The sequence below is a fragment of the Mytilus edulis genome, chromosome 2, assembly GCF_963676685.1.
Source record: "Mytilus edulis chromosome 2, xbMytEdul2.2, whole genome shotgun sequence".
Lineage (NCBI taxonomy): Eukaryota > Metazoa > Mollusca > Bivalvia > Mytilida > Mytilidae > Mytilus > Mytilus edulis.
Window position 1 is genome coordinate 41,847,175 of NC_092345.1, and position 20,588 is coordinate 41,867,762.

Below are 20,588 nucleotides of genomic sequence, written 5' to 3' on the forward strand. Positions count from 1 at the left end.
AAGTGAATAGAAATCTATGAAATTTTAACACAAGGTTTATGACCATAAAAGGAAGGTTGGTATTGATTTTGGGAGTTTTGGTCACAACATTTTAGGAATTAGGGGCCAAAAAGGGCCCAAATAAGCATTTTCTTGGTTTTCGCACCATAACTTTAGTTTAAGTTAATAGAAATCTATGAAATTTTGACACAAGGTTTATGACCACAAAAGAAAGATTGGGATTGATTTTGGGAGTTTTGGTTTCAATAGTTTAGGAATAAGGGGCCAATAAAGGGCCCAAATAAGCATTTTTCTTGGTTTTTGCACAATAACCTTAGGTTAAGTAAATAGAAATCTATGAAATTTAAACACAATGTTTATGACCACAAAAGGAAGGTTGGTATTGATTTTGGGAGTTTAGGACCCAACAGTTTAGGAATTAGGGGCCAAAAAGGGACCCAAATAAGCATTTTTCTTGGTTTTCGCACCATAACGTTAGTATAAGTAAATACAAATCTATGAAATTTAAACACAAGGCTTATGACCATAAAAGGAAGGTTGGTATTGATTTTGGGAGTTTTGGTCCCAACAGTTTAGGAAAAAGGGGCCCAAAGGGTCCAAAATTAAACTTTGTTTGATTTCATCAAAATTGAATAATTGGGGTTCTTTGATATGCCGAATCTAACTGTATATGTAGATTCTCAACTTTTGGTCCCGTTTTCAAATTGGTCTACATTAAGGTCCAAAGGGTCCAAAATTAAACTTAGTTTGATTTTGACAAAAAATGAATCGGTTGGGTTCTTTGATATGTTGAATCTAAAAATGTACTTAGATTCTTGATTATTGAAGTTTTTTGGTCCAGTTTTCAAATTGGTCTACATTAAGGTCCAAAGGGTCCAAAATTAAACTTTGTTTGATTTCATCAAAAATTGAATCCTTGGGGTTCTTTGATATGCCAAATCTAACTGTGTATGTAGATTCTTCATTTTTGGTCCTGTTTTCAAATTTCAAATTCTACATTAAAGTCCAAAGGGTCCAAAATTAAACTAAGTTTGATTTTAACAAAAATTGAATTCTTGGGCCTCTTTGATATGCTGAATCTAAACATGTACTTAGATTTTTGATTATGGGCCCAGTTTTCAAGTTGGTCCAAATCAGGATCTAAAATTATTATATTAAGTATTGTGCAATAGCAAGTCTTTTCAATTGCACAGTATTGTGCAATGGCAAGAAATATCTAATTGCACAATATTGTGAAATAGCAAATTTTTTTTTAATTAGAGTTATCTTTCTTTGTCCAGAATAGTAAGCAAGAAATATCCTATTGCACAATATTGTGCAATAGCAAGAATTTTTTTTAATTGGAGTTATCTTTCTTTGTCCAGAATCAACTTAAATCTTTGTTATATACAATATACACTGTATATACACTTTTTACTACCAACTGATAAATTTAAATAATCTTTACCATTCAGTGATAACAAGCAGTTTTTTTACATCTTAATATTTTATGATGTATTTAAATGAGTAGTTATTGTTGCAAACTCCATTAGAAATTTGAATTGATATCAGTTTTGAAAAAGGGAAACGGGGATGTGAAAAAAAGGGGGGGGGGTTAAATTTTTCTCATTTCAGATTTCATAAATAAAAAGAAAATTTCTTCAAACATTTTTTTGAGAGGATTAATATTCAACAGCATAGTGAATTGCTCAAAGGCAAAAAAAACCTTTTAAGTTCATTAGACCACATTCATTCTGTGTCAGAAACCTATGCTGTGTCAACTATTTAATTTTAGATTTAAAAAGTTTGAAGAAGAAATCTTTAATTGATTTGTAAAATCTTGGCATTTGTTTTGTGTAAAAAAAAACCATGTAATGTCAAAAATTTGATTACAATCCAAATTCAGAGCTGTATCATGCTTGAATGTTTTGTCCATACTTGCCCCAACTGTTCAGGGTTCGACCTCTGCGGTCGTATAAAGCTGCGCCCTGCGGAGCACCTGGTTTTTTTATGTTTTCAAATATTTAACTTTTTAAAACCATAATCAATCAGAAAAATCAAACCAGAAACCAAGAAATCAATACCTTCGATAAAAGATTCAACAAAGTCCACCAACATGAACACTGGTGTATATTATATTTTTTGGGCTTATTTGGCCCTATTAACTTTAAAACTTAAATCCTACAATGATTGTGGTTATATAATTGTACCCCAACACTAGAAGGAGCCGATATTGCAATCACCTTGTCAGTCTCTTCTTTCCTCAACAAATATTTTTGTTTATCTTTTCTCAGGGAATATGGAACATAATTACTTCATTTGTGTTAGCAGATTGACAGTAATAACTTGTAGAGTTATTTGTGTTGACACTATATAGTTCAACTTTCAATATACTGAGTGATTAAATAAATCATGTAAATTAGTATTAATATGTTCATTTGTATATTTTTTATTTATTTCATTAAAGATGGTGGACGGAGACCTTTCGGTAGCGGTTATAACCGTGACGATAGACATGGAAGCAGGTATGGATAAGACTTTTTAAGATATACATATGTAACTCAAAGTTGTGAATTAAATATGGGTATGTTGTCTGCTCTATTGTTGGGTTGTTGTCTCTTTGGTACATTCCCCATTTCCATTCTCAATTTTATTTTATGGAAGTGAAGAGTGAATCTACTCTGTACACCCTCACAGTTATGATGATTTTTTTATAAAATTTGTAATCAACAAGTAATCATTTGAACGAGTCCAATTTTTCTGGTCATTTGCAATTCATACTGGTATATGTTGATTTTTCCTGCACAAATAATTGTTTGCTTTAATTGTACTGGAAAATTGAAGTCTCCTGTTACCCTTGCTTCTATGCTGAGCAAGTGGTAATGAGGATATGTCTTTTTGCATAACAGTTCATTTTGGGGTTCTCTTTGAGGTCAGCGTTTGAACTATGTCAGTTTCTTTACAAATTAGAGACAATGATTTGGATTAAACAACTAGAGTTTCAAGTGTCTGTATTTGAAGTCGCTGGGAAACAGGAGAAAACCTCAGTGAGTCACGTTTTTTGTCTTGTTTCTAATATCTTACAAATAAATTTTATATTTTTCGACAATATACATATATTGGATATATATAAAACTAAGCTTTATAAAAGAGATGTAGTATGGTTGCCAATGAGACTATCTTTACCAGAGACCAAATGACACCAAAATTAACAACTATGGGTCACTGTACAGCTCTTCAACAATGAGCAAGGCCAAAACTGCATAGTAAGCTACATAAGGCCCTAAAATGACAAACGTAAAACAATTCAAATGAGAAAACTAACTGAATTTGCCATCTTGTGAGACACAATTTTGATTCCTGCAATATATCAATTCCTTAAAATGAGTTATGCAGCTGTCTTTTTTTTTTTTTTTTTAAACCTTGGCAATTCCATCACTTTTTATGCATCATTTATCTGACATTTTTTATGAACTTTTATATTTTTATAGATATAGGTGAACCTTTTATCTTTCTTTCTTTTCAGAGCAGAAAGACAGAGTCCAACCAGAGGTAATTACTATATTTTTAGTAAGATGAATGTTAATGAAATACCATTCAACCCCAAAAGAAATAGTTGGCTCACTGTTGTGAATTTCGAAAAACACCAGCTTGGGATCTCTCCATTTGGCTGTAATAATGAACATTCACCTGAACCTTCAAAACCTAACTAGATTGATTTTGGGGTTATGGTACCGACTGTCTTGGAATTAGGTGCTAAAAAGGGGCCAAAAATGCATTTTTATAGTTTCCAGACAAAAAATTGTGTGTAAGTGTATGGATATTTCTGACATTGTACCACAATGTTCCATATAACAGCTGGGATTGAGTTTGGGGGTAATTGCCCCAATTTATTTTTAAAGTTTCAAGAAGAAATTTTCAAATGCACAGTATTGCGCAATATACTAAATAAGATCTTTTACCACACTTATTTTGTGTCAGAAATATATCGAAGACATTTAGTTTTCGCACTCTAACTTTAGTAAAAGTAAATAGAAATCTATGAAATTTAAACACAAGGTTTATGACCATAAAAGGAAGATTGGGATTGATTTGGGGTGTTTTGGTTCCAACAGTTTAGGAATTAGGGGCCAAAAAGGGCCCAAATAAGCATTTTTCTTGGTTTTTCACACAAATACTTTAGTATAAGTAAACAGAAATCTATGAAATTTTAACAAGGTCTATGACTACAAAAGGATGGTTGGGATTGATTTTGGGAGTTTTAGTCCAAACAGTTTAGGAATTACAGGCAAAAAAAAAGGTCCCAAATAAGTATTTTTCTTGGTTTTTGCACAATAACTTTAGTATAAGTTAATAGAAATCTATGAAATTTTAACACAAGGTTTATGACCACAAAAGGAAGTATTGAATTGATTTTTGGAGTTTTGGTCCCAACGAAAAAATGGACAAAATTAAACTTTGTTTGATTTCATCAAAAAATGAATTATTGGGGTTCTTTGATATGCCAAATCTAACTGTGTATTCGGATTCTTGATTTTTAACCGGATTTTTGTGACAAAAATGTCGGTTATTGATTTGGGGATGTACGTCGGGCGGGCGGGCGGGCGGGCGGGCGGGCGGGTGGCAATCAAATGTTGTCCGTGCATTAACTCATGAACCGTTCAAACAAAGCTTTTAAAATTTTAATATGTTATTACTGACAACTATATGAAGGTCAAGTTCAATAATGGCGATTTTGACTTTTACTGTTCAGGAGTTATGGTTCTTGTAAGGCGGCAATCAAATGTTGTCCGTGCATTAACTCATGAACCGTTCAACCAAAGCTTTTAAAATTTTAATATGTTATTACTGACAACTATACGTAGGTCAAGTTCAATAATGGCGATTTTGACTTTTACCGTTCAGGAGTTATGGTTCTTGAAAGATTGAAAAATGGAGTTTTCAGTCATGTCCGTGCATTTACTCATGAACTGTTCTACCAAAGCTTCCCAAATTTTAATATGTTGTTACTGATGACAGAATGGAGGTCAAGTTCAATAATGACGATTTTGACTTTTACCGTTCAGGAGTTATGGTTCTTGAAAGATTGAAAAATGGTGTTTCCCGTCGTGTCCGTGCATTTTCTCATGAACCATTCGACCAAAGCTTTTGAAATTTTAATATGTTGTTACTGATGACAAAATAGAGGTCAAGTTCCATAATGTCGATTTTGACTTTTACTGATCAGGAGTTATGGTTCTTGAAAGATCGTAAAATGGCGTTTCCATTTACGTTGTTGCATTTACTCATGAACCATTCAATCTAAGCTTTTCAAATATTATTATTTCAAAATGTTGATACTGATGACAAAATGGAGGTCAAATTTGATATTGATGATTTTCACTTTCACCATTCATCAGTAATGGTTCTTGTGATATTGCCAGGACACAAATAAATGTAAATAAATCCGGTTTGCTGTCGTTGTGACAGCCTCTTGTTGGTCCTGTTTTCAGATTGGTCTGCATTTAAGGTCCAAAGGGTCCAAAATTAAACTTAGCTTGATTTTAACAAAAATTGAATCCTTGGGGTTCCTTCATTCCTTGATATGCTGAATCGAAACATGTACTTAGATTTTTATACGACCGCAAAAATTTTAATTTTTTGGTCGTATATTGCTATCACGTTGGCGTCGGCGTCGTCGTCGTCGTCTGAATACTTTTAGTTTTCGCACTCTAACTTTAGTAAAAGTAAATAGAAATCACTGAAATTTTAACACAAGGTTTATGACCACAAAAGGAAGGTTGGGATTGATTTTGGGAGTTTTGGTCCCAACATTTTAGGAATTAGGGGCCAAAAAGGGCCCAAATAAGCATTTTCTTGGTTTTCGCACTATAACTTTAGTTTAAGTGAATAGAAATCTATGAAATTTTGACACAAGGTTTATGACCACAAAAGGAAGGTTGGGATTGATTTTGGGAGTTTTGGTTCCAACAGTTTAGGAATTAAGGGCCATAAAAGGGCCCAAATAAGCATTATTCTTGGTTTTCGCACAATAACTTTAGTATAAGTAAATAGAAATCAATGAAATTTTAACACAAGGTTTATGACCACAAAAGGAAGGTTGGGATTGATTTTTGGAGTTGAGGTCACAACAGTTTATGAATTAGGGGCCAAAAAGGGGCCCAAATAAGCATTATTTTTGGTTTTTTTCACAATAACTTTAGTATAAGTAAATAGAAATCTATGAAATTTAAACACAAGGTTTATGACCATAAAAGGAAGGTTGGGTTTGATTTTGGGAGTTTTGGTCCTAACAGTTTAGGAATAAGGGGCCCAAAGGGTCCAAAATAGAACTTTGTGTGATTTCATCAAAAATTGAATAATTGGGGTTCTTTGATACGCCGAATCTAACTATATATTTAGATTCTTAATTTTTGGTCCCTTTTTCAAATTGGTCTACATAAAGGTCCAAAGGGTCCAAAATTAAACTTAGTTTGATTTTAACAAAAATTGAATCCTTGGGGTTCTTTGATATGCTGAATTTAAAAATGTACTTAGATTTTTAATTATTGGCCTAGTTTTCAAGTTGGTCCAAATGGGGGTCCAAAATTAAACTTTGTTTGATTTCATCAAAAATTGAATAAATGGGTTCTTTGATATTCCAAATCTAACTGTGTATGTAGATTCTTAATTTTTGGTCCAGTTTTCAAATTGGTCTACATTAAGGTCCAACGGGTCCAAAATTAAACTAAGTTTGATTTCAACAAAAATTAAATTCTTGGGCTTATTTGATATGCTTTATCTAAATATGTACTTTGATTTTTGATTATGGGCCCAGTTTTCAAGTTGGTCCAAATCAGGATTCCATATCAAGTATTGTGCAATAGCAAGAAATTTTCAATTGCACAGTATTGCACAATAGCAAGAAATATCTAATTGCACAATATTGTGCAATAGCAATTAATTTTCAATTGGAGTTATCTTTCTTTGTATAGAATAGTAGTTGATAATATATGTTGGAAATTTGCCAGACATGACTATGATGTCATTTTCTATTTTTATTTGCCAATAACTTTATGTAAATAACTTCATTGGAAATTTGCCAATATAAAATGTTGCTGATGAAGCTTTTTTTCCTTATCTTATCTAAAATGTTTTTAGATAATGTATGTTGGACATTTGCCAGACATGACTATGATGTCATTTTCTATTTTTATTACTGTGAAAGTACTTTAATTCGTGGGTATCAATTTTCGTGGTTTGAGCAATATTTACATGTTCGTGGGTTTTTAAATTCGTGGATTTTAGTTTTCTAAAAAAAATAAAATTGAAAAATTGAAGCCTTTAGAAACGAGGGTTACAAATAGTCTAGATTGAAGGAAATTGCAAAGTAAACATTGACCCATGTAAATCGTAGTGATAACACTAATTAACCCATGATAAAGTTATCAACAGATTAAAGACCACCAAAGGTGTTAATTAGGCCATTAACATGTCACCTAAAGAAAACAGTAACATAAACAAATGCTATGAATTGCCAAATAATTCTTATCAAAATCAAGACCAGCATAAATTTTTTATTTCTTATATGTACGAGAACTATGAGGATATAAAATGAACACTTTATCATACTAGCATATCAATACCGGAAATCTGACTTTCATTGAACAAAAACAAAAGTTGCACATTTTAGGTTATTAAAGATTAAATGGGTATAATCCTGCATGCGGTTGTAGTTCTGTGACTGCTATTAAAGTATTCTCAGAGTTGGTGCTATTCAATATCTTCTCTTAGACTAGATCATACATGTCATATCAGTAGTCAAACATACCGATTGGGATCTCTCCAGGTCTTGATTTAGACAATGGTTATTTTATTTCGTTGGACACTTAAATTCGTGGATAAAGTCATCCACGAAAACCACGAAAATTGGTACCCAACGAATAAAAGTACTTTCACAGTATACGACCGCAAAAATTTTAATTTTTTGGTCGTATATTGCTATCACGTTGGCGTCGTCGTCGTCGTCCGAATACTTTTAGTTTTCACACTCTAACTTTAGTAAAAGTGAATAGAAATCAATGAAATTTTAACACAAGGTTTATGACCACAAAAGAGAGGTTGGGATTGATTTTGGGAGTTTTGGTCCCAACATTTAAGGAATTAGGGGCCAAAAAGGGCCCAAATAAGCATTTTCTTGGTTTTCGCACTATAACTTTAGTTTAAGTGAATAGAAATCTATGAAATTTTGACACAAGGTTTATGACCACAAAAGGAAGGTTGGGATTGATTTTGGGAGTTTTGGTTCCAACAGTTTAGGAAATAAGGGCCAAAAAGGGCCAAAATAAGCATTATTCTTGGTTTTCGCACAATAACTTCAGTATAAGTAAATAGAAATCAATGAAATTTTAACACAAGGTTTATGACCACAAAAGGAAGGTTGGGATTAATTTTTGGAGTTGAGGTCACAACAGTTTATGAATAAGGGGCCAAAAAGGGGCCCAAATAAGCATTATTTTTGGTTTTTGCACCATAACTTTAGTATAAGTAAATAGAAATCTATGAAATTTAAACACAAGGTTTATGACCATAAAAGAAAGGTTGGGTTTGATTTTGGGAGTTTTGGTCCTAACAGTTTAGGAATAAGGGGCCCAAAGGGTCCAAAATTGAACTTTGTGTGATTTCATCAAAAATTGAATAATTGGGGTTCTTTGATATGCTGAATCTAACTATGTATGTAGATTCTTAATTTTTGGTCCCGTTTTCAAATTGGTCTACATTAAGGTCCAAAGGGTCCAAAATTAAACTTAGTTTGATTTTAACAAAAATTGAATCCTTGGGGTTCTTTGATATGCTGAATTTAAAAATGTACTTAGATTTTTAATTATTGGCCTAGTTTTTAAGTTGGTCCAAAATTAAACTTTGTTTGATTTCATCAAAAATTGAATAAATGGGTTCTTTGATATTCCAAATCTAACTGTGTATGTAGATTCTTAATTTTTGGTCCAGTTTTCAAATTGGTCTACATTAAGGTCCAAAGGGTCCAAAATTAAACTAAGTTTGATTTTAACTTATTTGATATGCTTTATCTAAATATGTACTTTGATTTTTGATTATAATTTTTTCAAGTTGGTCCAAATCAGGATTCCATATCAAGTATTGTGCAATAGCAAGAAATTTTCAATTGCACAGTATTGCACAATAGCAAGAAATATCTAATTGCACAATATTGTGCAATAGCAATTAATCAATTGGAGTTATCTTTCTTTGTATAGAATAGTAGTTGATAATATATGTTGGAAATTTGCCAGACATGACTATGATGTCATTTTCTATTTTTATTTGCCAATAACTTTATGTAAATAACTTCATTGGAAATTTGCCAATATAAAATGTTGCTGATGAAGCTTTTTGTTCCTTATCTTATCTAAAATGTTTTTAGATAATGTATGTTGGACATTTGCCAGACATGACTATGATGTCATTTTCTTTTTTTATTTGCCAATAACTTTATGTAAATAACTTCATTGGAAATTTGCCAATATAAAATGTTGCTGATGAAGTTTTTTTTTTATTGTTTTATACAAATAACAATGTATATTCACTTTTACTACCAACCAATCTTTACCATTCAGTGATAACAAGCACTTTATTATACATTTTAATATTTTATGATGTATTTAAAAGAGTAGTTATTGTTGCAAACTCCATTAGAAATTTGAATTGATATCAGTTTTGGAAAAAGGGAAACGGGGATGTGAAAAAAAAGGGGGGGGGGTAAATTTTTCTCATTTCAGATTTCATAAATAAAAAGAAAATTTCTTCAAACATTTTTTTGAGAGGATTAATATTCAACAGCATAGTGAATTGCTCAAAGGCAAAAAAAAACTTTTAAGTTCATTAGACCACATTCATTCTGTGTCAGAAACCTATGCTGTGTCAACTTTTTAATTTTAGATTTAAAAAGTTTGAAGAAGAAATCTTTAATTGATTTGTAAAATCTTGACATTTGTTTTGTGTAAAAAAAAAACCATGTATTGTCAAAAATTTGATCACAATCCAAATTCAGAGCTGTATCACACTTGAATGTTTTGTCCATACTTGCCCCAACTGTTCAGGGTTCGACCTCTGCGGTCGTATAAAGCTGCGCCCTGCGGAGCACCTGGTTGATTATGGGCCCAGTTTTCAAGTTGGTCCTAATCGGGGTCTAAAATTATTATATTAAGTATTGTGCAATAGCAAGAAATTTTCAGTTGCACAGTATTGCGGAATAACAAGAAATCTTAAATTGCACAGCACAGTAATGGCAAAAGCAAGAAATTTTCAATTGCACAGTATTGCGCAATAGCAAGAAATCTTCAATTGCACAGTATTGTGCAATAGCAAGAAATCTTCAATTGCACAGTATTGCGCAATAGCAAGAAATATCTAATTGCACAATATTGCCCAATAGCAAGAAATTTTCAATTGCACAGTTTTGCGCAATAGCAAGAAATATTCAATTGCACAGTATTGTCCCGTTTTCAAATTGGTCTACATTAAGGTCCAAAAATAAATTTTTGTTTGATTTAAACAAATATTGAATATATGAGGTTGTTCAATATGCTGAATCTAACCATGTATTTAGATTTTGTAATATTTGGGCCCTGTTATCAAATTGGTCCACATTGAGGTCTAAAGGGTCTAAAATTGAACATTATTTGATTTCATCAAAAATTGAATTCTTGGGGTTCTTTGATATATGCTGAATCTAACCATGTATTTAGATTTTGGATATTGGACCATAATAGGTAAATGTCCAATTTAAAATTTCGAAGTGTTTAAGCTTAAGTTCTTAGACCACATTCATTCTGTGTCAGAAACCTATGTTGTGTCAACTATTTAATCACAATCCAAATTCAGAGCTGTATCTAGCTTAAATGTTGTGTCCATACTTGCTCCAACTGTTCAGGGTTTGATCTCTGCAGTGGTATAAAGCTGCACCCTGTAAAACATCTGGTTGTATATTAAAATAATAATTTGCATCTGCAGTGGCATCATTCGTGTCTCCCAGATACAATTATATCTCAAAGAAAGTCCTACATCAACTTTGTTATAATACTGTTATTTCAGAAGTGAAGTGAGGGTGCATTACTTTGTCCAGTTTAATTGTGGGAATAAAGTTCAAGAAGATTTTTTGTTGAATACAAATTCCAATATTACTTTGTATTTTCAGAAACACCAGCAGAAAGGCCGCGATTGAATTTAAAACCTCGTACTAAAGCACCAGAAGATGCCCCAACCACAGATAAACCTCCAGCAAGGAAACCCTCAGCAAATATATTTGGTGATGCTAAACCTGTAGATATAGTAGCTAAAGAGAAAGAGAAGGAGAGGGCTGCCCCAATGTCAGATAAACCTCCAACAAGGAAACCATCAGCAAATATATTTGGTGATGCTAAACCCGTAGATACAGCGGCCAAAGAGAGAGAAATCGAGGAAAGGTTACGTAGGGGAAGAGAGGATGAGAGTAGAAGAAAAGCTGATGAAGAAAAAGAAAACACTAAGTAAGCCTAGAACAAAGATATGGTAACATATAATGAGTGGAACATCACCATTGATTTTGAGGTCAATACATCAAAGGTCAAGGTCATAGTTACATAAATTAGATGAAAAGTTGTTTTTAGATGCCAAATCCAATACTACATGCAATTGCAACTATACTTGAATATATAGTCACATATTATGAAGGAATATTCCTATTAATTTTTAGTTCTTTTTGTCCAAGGTCAGGGATAGGGTGGATTACTTTAAAATGTAATCCATTAAATTACAATTACTTTGCTAATAACATGTAAAAGATTACATTACAATTACACCTTATTTCAAATGTAATCAAAAACTATTTCATATATATATATATATATATAAGATTTGTAATCAGCAAGTAATCATATGAATGTAATCTAAAAGTAATCATGATTAAGCCTGTTTTTGCAATGTTATCGATTACATTAGCATTACTTGTAATCAGAAACGGCATGATTACTGATTACATAGGATTACACTTCAAAATGTAATCGATTACAGCTGATTACTGATAACGATTACCCCATGCCTGTCCAAGCTCAAGGTCAGAGTTTCTTTTGATAGACAGCAAAGTGTTTTCATGATGCTTAATCAAATACTACAAATGCCACTGCAACCTTACTTTGGTGTATGGTCACTGTAAATAAAAGGAACATGCCTATAGATTGAATTCACTTGGCTAAGACAATACTTCTGTATAAATTCATTGCAGAAACAATGAATTGTACCTTTAAGTAAACAGAAAAATGATATGCCATCAGGTCACTTTGTCCCTTTTAAAGGGAGTGGGGTTGTTAATTGTTTATATGAGCTTACTCACTAAAGGTTCTTTGATGTATAAAATCATTCAATAATTATTATTGCGTTAAAATTTCTTTACAAGGTATCTGATAGAAGTGTATTTTTAACCGGATTTTTGTGACAAAAATGTCGGTTATTGATTTGGGGATGTACGGCGGGCGGGCGGGCGGGAATCAAATGTTGTCCGTGCATTAACTCATGAACCGTTCAACCAAAGCTTTTAAAATTTTAATATGTTGTTACTGACAACTAAATGAAGGTCAAGTTCAATAATGGCGATTTTGACTTTTACCGTTCAGGAGTTATGGTTCTTGAAAGATTGAATAATGGAGTTTCCAGTCGTGTCCCTGCATTTACGCATGAACTGTTCTACCTAAGCTTTCCTAATTTTTATATGTTGTTACTGATGAAAAAATGGAGATCAAGTCCAATAATGGCGATTTTGACTTTTACCGTTCAGGAGTTATGGTTCTTGAAAGATTGAAAAATGGAGTTTCCAGTCATGTCCGCGCATTTACGCATGAACTGTTCTAACTAAGCTTCCCAAATTTTAATATGTTGTTACTGATGACAAAATGGAGGTCAAGTTCAATAATGACGATTTTGACTTTTACCGTTCAGGAGTTATGGTTCTTGAAAGATTGAAAAATGGTGTTTCCAGTCGTGTTCGTGCATTTACGCATGAACTGTTTTACCAAAGCTTCCCAAATTTTAATATGTTGTTACTGATGACAAAATAGAGGTCAAGTGCAATAATGACGATTTTGACTTTTACCGTTCAGGAGTTATGGTTCTTGAAAGATTGAAAAATGGTGTTTCCAGTCGTGTCCGTGCATTTTCTCATGAACCATTCAACCAAAGCTTTTGAAATTTTTATATGTTGTTACTGATGGCAAATTAGAGGTCAAGTTCAATAATGACGATTTTGACTTATACCGTTCAGGAGTTATGGTTCTTGAAAGATTGTGAAATGGCGTTTCCATTCACGTTGTTGCATTTACTCATGAACCATTCAATCTAAGCTTTTCAAATTTTAAGATGTTGATACTGATGACAAAATGGAGGTCAAATTTGATATTGACGATTTTCACTTTCACCATTCATCAGTAATGGTTCTTGTGATATTGCCAGGACACAAATAAATATTAATAAATCCGGTTTGCTGTCGTTGTGACAGCCTCTTGTTAACATATGGAAATGGTCAACTTGTCAGTCATTCCTACACAAGAAGAGTTACTGATTTTCTACTACTACACAATAAAAAGGGACATGTACACTGTCAGAAAAAAAGAAGTTATATGACACTTACAAAATTCATCCTCACAGCAACACTTTGCAGTTGTTTTATACATAATCAACTTCCCTGTTCTGAAAATTATTCATATAATGATATTACTTCTATACTAAATAGTTAGATAGTTCATACAAGTGTTTGTTGTAGTAGTACTAGTCCTGGATATCGACCTCGTCAATATAGTGGAGAAGAAGGCGGTGGACGACAGAGGAGACTGAGTAGTAACAGTTCAGGTAAAGGTAGACCAGGTCAGTAGATATAGATCTATAACGACCTTTATTTTAACCTTTTATACTCACCTTACCCTTAATTTTATTACATATAGTTTATAACGCTTATTTGAAAATCTAATCCTTGTATTTTCAATGGCTTATCGTTCATTTTTTTAAATAAATAAGGCCGTTAGTTTTCTTGTTTGAATTGTTTTACATTGTCTTATCAGGGCCTTTAATAGCTGACTATGCGGTATGGGCTTTGCTCATTGTTGAAGGCCGTACTGTGACCTATAGTTGTTAATGTCTATGTCATTTTGGTCTCTTGTGGACGGTTGTCTCATTGGCAATCATACCACATCTTTTTTAGCACACCTGGCCCAAAGGGCCAAGTGAGCTTTTCTCATCACTTGGCAACCTGCGTCTGTCGTCATTAACTTTTACAAAAATCTTCTCCTCTGAAACTACTTGGCCAAATTTAACCATACTTGGCCACATTCATCATTGGGGTATCTAGTTTAAAAAATGTGTCCGGTGACCAGCCAAACCAACCAAGATGGCCCTCATGGCCAAAAATACAACATACGGGTAAAATGTATATTTTGGCTTATAACTCTAAAACAAAAGCATTTAGAGCAAATCTGACATGATGTTAAATTGTTTATCAAGTCAAGATCTATCTGCCCTGAAATTTTCAGATGAATCGGGCAACCGTTTGTTGGGTTGCTGCCCCTGAATTAGTAATTTTAAGGAAATTTTGTCGTCTTCAGTTATTATTTTGAATACTATTATAGATAGAGATAAACTGTAAACAGCTATAACGTTCAGCAAAGTAAGGTCTACAAATAAGTCAACATGACCAAAATGGTCAGTTGACCCCTTAAGGAGTTATTGCCCTTTACAGTCGTTTTTTACCAATTTTTATACGACTGCAAAAATTTTAATTTTTTGGTCGTATATTGCTATCAAGTTGGCGTCCGCGTCGTCGTCCGAATACTTTTAGTTTTCGCACTCTAACTTTAGTAAAAGTGAATAGAAATCAATAAAATTTTAACACAAGGTTTATGACCACAAAAGGAAGGTTGGGATTGATTTTGGGAGTTTTGGTCCCAACATTTTAGGAATTAGGGGCCAAAAAGGGCCCAAATAAGCATTTTCTTGGTTTTCGCACTATAACTTTAGTTTAAGTGAATAGAAATCTATGAAATTTTGACACAAGGTTTATGACCACAAAAGGAAGGTTGGGATTGATTTTGGGAGTTTTGGTTCCAACAGTTTAGGAATTAAGGGCCAAAAAAGGGCCCAAATAAGCATTATTCTTGGTTTTCGCACAATAACTTTAGTACAAGTAAATAGAAATCAATGAAATTTTAACACAAGGTTTATGAACACAAAAGGAAGGTTGGGATTGATTTTTGGAGTTGAGGTCACAATAGTTAATGAATTAGGGGCCAAAAAGGGGCCCAAATAAGCATTATTTTTGGTTTTTGCACCATAACTTTAGTATGAGTAAATAGAAATCTATGAAATTTAAACACAAGGTTTATGACCATAAAAGGAAGGTTGGGTTTGATTTTGGGAGTTTTGGTCCTAACAGTTTAGGAATAAGGGGCCCATAGGGTCCAAAATTGAACTTTGTGTGATTTCATCAAAAATTAAATAATTGGGGTTCTTTGATATGCCGAATATAACTATGTATGTAGATTCTTAATTTTTGGTCCCGTTTCCAAATTGGTCTACATTAAGGTCCAAAGGGTCCAAAATTAAACTTAGTTTGATTTTAACAAAAATTGAATCCTTGGGGTTCTTTGATATGCTGAATTTAAAAATGTACTTAGATTTTTAATTATTGGCCTAGTTTTCAAGTTGGTCCAAATGGGGGTCCAAAATTAAACTTTGTTTGATTTCATCAAAAATTGAATAAATGGGTTCTTTGATATTCCAAATCTAACTTTGTATGTAGATTCTTAATTTTTGGTCCAGTTTTCAAATTGGTCTACATTAAGGTCCAAAGGGTCCAAAATTAAACTAAGTTTGATTTTAACAAAAATTAAATTCTTAGGCTTATTTGATATGCTTTATCTAAATATGTACTTTGATTTTTGATTATGGGCCCAGTTTTCAAGTTGGTCCAAATCAGGATTCCATATCAAGTATTGTGCAATAGCAAGAAATTTTCAATTGCACAATATTGCACAATAGCAAGAAATATCTAATTGCACAATATTGTGCAATAGCAATTAATTTTCAATTGGAGTTATCTTTCTTTGTATAGAATAGTAGTTGATAATATATGTTGGAAATTTGCCAGACATGACTATAATGTCATTTTCTATTTTTATTTGCCAATAACTTTATGTAAATAACTTCATTGGAAATTTGCCAATATAAAATGTTGCTGATGAAGCTTTTTTTCCTTATCTTATCTAAAATGTTTTTAGTGGAAGAAGACGTCAAGTCTTCTGAAGACTTAAGGGGCCGACCATTGGCTTTGAGTCTCCGTATGCCGCATTCATTTCGTGTATTACAATTTCAAAACAACTTAGATTCCTGACACCGATTTTTACACATGATTGGGCATCTGAATCATTTAATTTGTAAATTATGATTGTAAAACAATCACTATCGTAAATATGACCCTTTTATTTATGTAAATTATTAGATTTCATCTCATCCACATGAACGTAACTTGTTAACTTGTAACAGGATGTTTTAACTGTAGATATTTGTATTACGCATGCGTGAATTTGGTATCGGTACAACTCGCCCTGTTTACAAGTTCGCCCTTGAAGTTACGAATTTGCAATCCTGCAGACAAGAAGATTTTATTTTTATATAAATAAAAAGGATATATAAAGTGTTCTCTTTATTCATGGGTTTCCTTTGTCATGTGAATTAGATGCCCTTCGTAACATACATGTGAACCTCCCGTTTAGGAGAAAAAACTCCCGTGTATGAAATTTTTCAGACGCCATATTTGATCATTTCTTCTACTGAACGGGTGTAATTGACACCTGTGTTAAATTTTACCTGAACATCAAAGAAGATGTATAATTATATGGCTTCACTTGACAGCTTGGGTGTCAAACATACTGGTAATCAACGATGTTTACCTCCGGCTAACTGCCGTTGTGTTATCAAAACGATGTGTATTGGGAATATTGAAATACTTTTTTGTTACTTCCCTTTGTTTTATCCTGTTTTCAGTTATTTTGCTTTTAAAAATGTAAATGGTAAAAAGACTATAAATGATTAATATTTTAATCAAATAATCATAAAAGGATGTTGATTAAATGAATTTAAATGATTTTGGACAAATAAAAAATTTAAATTTATAAATTATTTTATTAATTTAGACCTCCTTTCAAGGATTAAATTGAAGTTTATATATTGAATTTGTTTATAACATACAATATGTGCAACTAGGCTAATAGTCTAGCTTCTGCTAGCTTCATGTATAATTTTTCTACCGATTTAATATATAACTAGAATTATGCAAACAGGCTTAAGGAAAAGGCATGTAAGTCATGTAAGTTCATACAAATATGACACTTTTTCTAGACAATCCAGATCTTGCAAAATACATCGCTAAAAATTGTAACCTTTAATTTTGTTGTTGTGCAGTAAAAACCCATATGGGAACTTTCAAAAGTTGGCAGGTATGTAACAAGTCTTACTATTTTTATGCTCCATTTATGGGCAATATGTTTTCTAGTCTGTCCGTCCGTCCTGCTTCTGGTTATAAAGTTTATGGTCGAGGTAGTTTTTGATGAAGTTGAAATCCAATCAACTTGAAACTTAGTACACATGTGTTCCTCTTGATATGATCTTCTTAATTACTGCCAAATTAAAGATTTTACCTAATTTTCATAGTCAACTGAACATAGAAAATGATTGTACGGATGGGAAATCCATGTACTTATGACCTTTTCTTGTTTGAAGAAAAAAAATACATTTTAACGATAATGGAACAAAGCAGCCTGGGGGGGGGGGGGGGGGGGGGTTAATTTTTCTCATTTCAGATTTCATAAATAAAAAGAAAATTTCTTCAAACATTTTTTTGAGAGGATTAATATTCAACAGCATAGTGAATTGCTCAAAGGCAAAAAAAAACTTTTAAGTTCATTAGACCACATTCATTCTGTGTCAGAAACCTATGCTGTGTCAACTATTTAATTTTAGATTTAAAAAGTTTGAAGAAGAAATCTTTAATTGATTTGTAAAATCTTGACATTTGTTTTGTGTAAAAAAAAACCATGTAATGTCAAAAATTTGATCACAATCCAAATTCAGAGCTGTATCACGCTTGAATGTTTTGTCCATGTTCAGGGTTCGACCTCTGCGGTCATATAAAGCTGCGCCCTGCGGAGCACCTGGTTCATAAATTATTGTAATCTTTTACAAATATCTTCTCTGAAACTACTGGGCTAAATTTAACCAAACTTAGCAACAATTATTATTAGGGTATGTAGTTTAAAAAGTGTGTGCAGTGACTCAGCAAACAAACCAAGCTGGCTACCATGACTAAAAATAGAACATAGGGGTAAAATGTAGATTTTGGCTTATATATCTGAAACCAAAGCATTTAGAGCAAATCTTACAGTTGTAAAATTGTTTATTAAGTCAATATCTATCTGCCCTGAAATTTTCAGATGAATTGGATAACTGGTTGTTGGGTTGCTGTCCCCCCCAATTGGTAATTTTTAAGGAAATTTTACCGTTTTTAGACATTATCGTGAATACCATTATAGAAAGAGATAAACTCTAAGCAGCAATAATGTTAAAAAAAGTAAGATCTACAAATAAGTCAATTGACCAAAATGGTCAGTTGACCCCTAAAGGAGTTATTGCCTTTTATAGTAAATTTTAAACAAGTTTTTACAAAATATTTTCCTCTGTAACTAAAGGGCAAAGTTCATTACAGAAAGAGAAAATTGGAAGTAGCAAGAATGTTCAGTAAATTAAGATCTACAAACACATCACCATCACCAAAACACGATTTTGTCATGAATCCATCTGTGTCCTTTGTTTAATATGCACATAGACCAAGGTGAGCGACACAGGCTCTTTAGAGCCTCTAGTTTATATATCTGGAAAACAAGCACATTGACCCTTAACTTAACTTAACTAGCAGTAAAGTCTCCATATTTTAGATGCTCTTTATATAAGTTCAGCTGTGATAAGTTATGTAGGTTTAACATTTCAGTGAAAGCACTCTTGTTTTTATCTTTTATCAGTGACTAAACATTTTAGTTTTGTGTATAAGGTTATTGAAATTTGATGAGTTTAGTAGCACACAATTTTGTATGACAACTTGTTTATGATGAAGTTTCAATTTTGATAAAACATTGATGAATTACTATGAAAATTGCTTTGTTGTTATTGAAGGACCTCCTCCTGTTACTTCTCCTGGTAAGCCTAGACGTGACAGTGATGTATCTAATCATTCACAAGAAGTATTTTCTGGTGGTGAGGAAACAAAAGAAGAACCTCGTAGTCCAGTCTCTCCAGCTCATAGAGATGAGGCTGCCTCAAAATTAGTGCCAGCTCCTCCCCCACCAGTTAATATCTGGGAGAAGAGAAAAGAAACAGTAGTAAAAACTGCAGTTGTATCAGTGAAATCACCAATGGAGTCCCATACTCACATCAAGTCAGAAACACGTTCTATAGCAGATGCACCTGTAAGTATAATTACACAATTATATAGGTCATGAGACAAGTCAACTGCACAAAACTAAATCCATATATCAGGGAACTACTTAAAATAAAAAAATTACATCTCTCGGTCATCAAAAGCTTCCAGAGCATCTGAGATCACCCCTGGATATTTTAATAGGTTTGATTTGCTCTTTAGTTTTTGTTGAGCCTACAATATTTTGTCGCAGAAAGCTGGACTTATGGATAGTGATCCCGCTACGGCTGTGCAGGTGTTAGCTAACTTCTTAAAAGCTTTTATAATTTAGAAGGTGGAAGACCTAGATGTTAAATTCTCTCTTATTATAAGTAATAGGATTACTATATTTGGTATGTGCATATACCTTGCAAGGTCCTCATGCCCGTCAGACAATTTTCACTTGACCTCGACCTCATTTCATGGATCAGTGAACAAGGTTAAGTTTTGGTGGTCAAGTCCATATCTCAGACACTATAAGCAATATGTCTAGAATATTTGGTGTATGGAAGGACTGTAAGGTGTACATGTCCAAGTTCCAACTGGTAGGTGTCATCTGACCTTGACCTCATTTTCATGATTCAGTGGTTATAGTTAAGTTTTTGTGTTTTGGGCTTTTTTATAATACTATATGCATAAGGGCAACTATAATTGGTGTGTGGAAATATTTTATGATCAATATGTCATTCGCATAGATTTTATTTGACCTTGACATAATTTTCATGGTTTATTGCGCAGTGTTTAGTTTTTGTGTTTTGGTCTTTTTTCCCTAAACTCTAAGTAATAGGTCATCTATATTTGTTGTATGGAAGAATTGTTCACTGTACATGTCTGCCTGGCATGGTTGATTTGACCTTGACCTCATTTTTAGGGTTCATTGGTCAATGGCTAGTTATCTTGGTTAATGTTAAGTTTATTTGACAGGTGTAATAAAGCTTTATATTTAGCCTATCAACATCATATCAATGCTTAATAAAGAAGACGAGACATTTCAGCGTGTGCACTCTTGTTATGTTATGTTTTGTAAACTGTTTTTTTGACATAGCACTGTCAGTTTGTCATAACTACGGAGTTTAAATTATTC

General features: G+C 32.7%; 1 protein-coding gene across 7 annotated transcripts in view; it reads left to right on the forward strand.

Annotated features, from left to right (window-relative positions):
• The window catches only part of LOC139510189 (eukaryotic translation initiation factor 4B-like), a 60,888-nt gene that overhangs the window by 31,010 nt on the left and 9,290 nt on the right, over window positions 1-20,588 (forward strand). For 4 of the 7 annotated variants that reach the window (XM_071296635.1, XM_071296639.1, XM_071296640.1 and 1 more), the window contains 5 exons: window positions 2,447-2,504; window positions 3,506-3,531; window positions 11,174-11,504; window positions 13,769-13,869; window positions 19,222-19,514. In XM_071296635.1, coding sequence (XP_071152736.1) covers window positions 2,447-2,504; window positions 3,506-3,531; window positions 11,174-11,504; window positions 13,769-13,869; window positions 19,222-19,514 — 809 coding nt within the window. The remainder of the gene's footprint in view (window positions 1-2,446; window positions 2,505-3,505; window positions 3,532-11,173; window positions 11,505-13,768; window positions 13,870-19,221; window positions 19,515-20,588) is intronic. The other 3 variants (XM_071296637.1, XM_071296636.1, XM_071296638.1) reach the window with 3 other exon arrangements.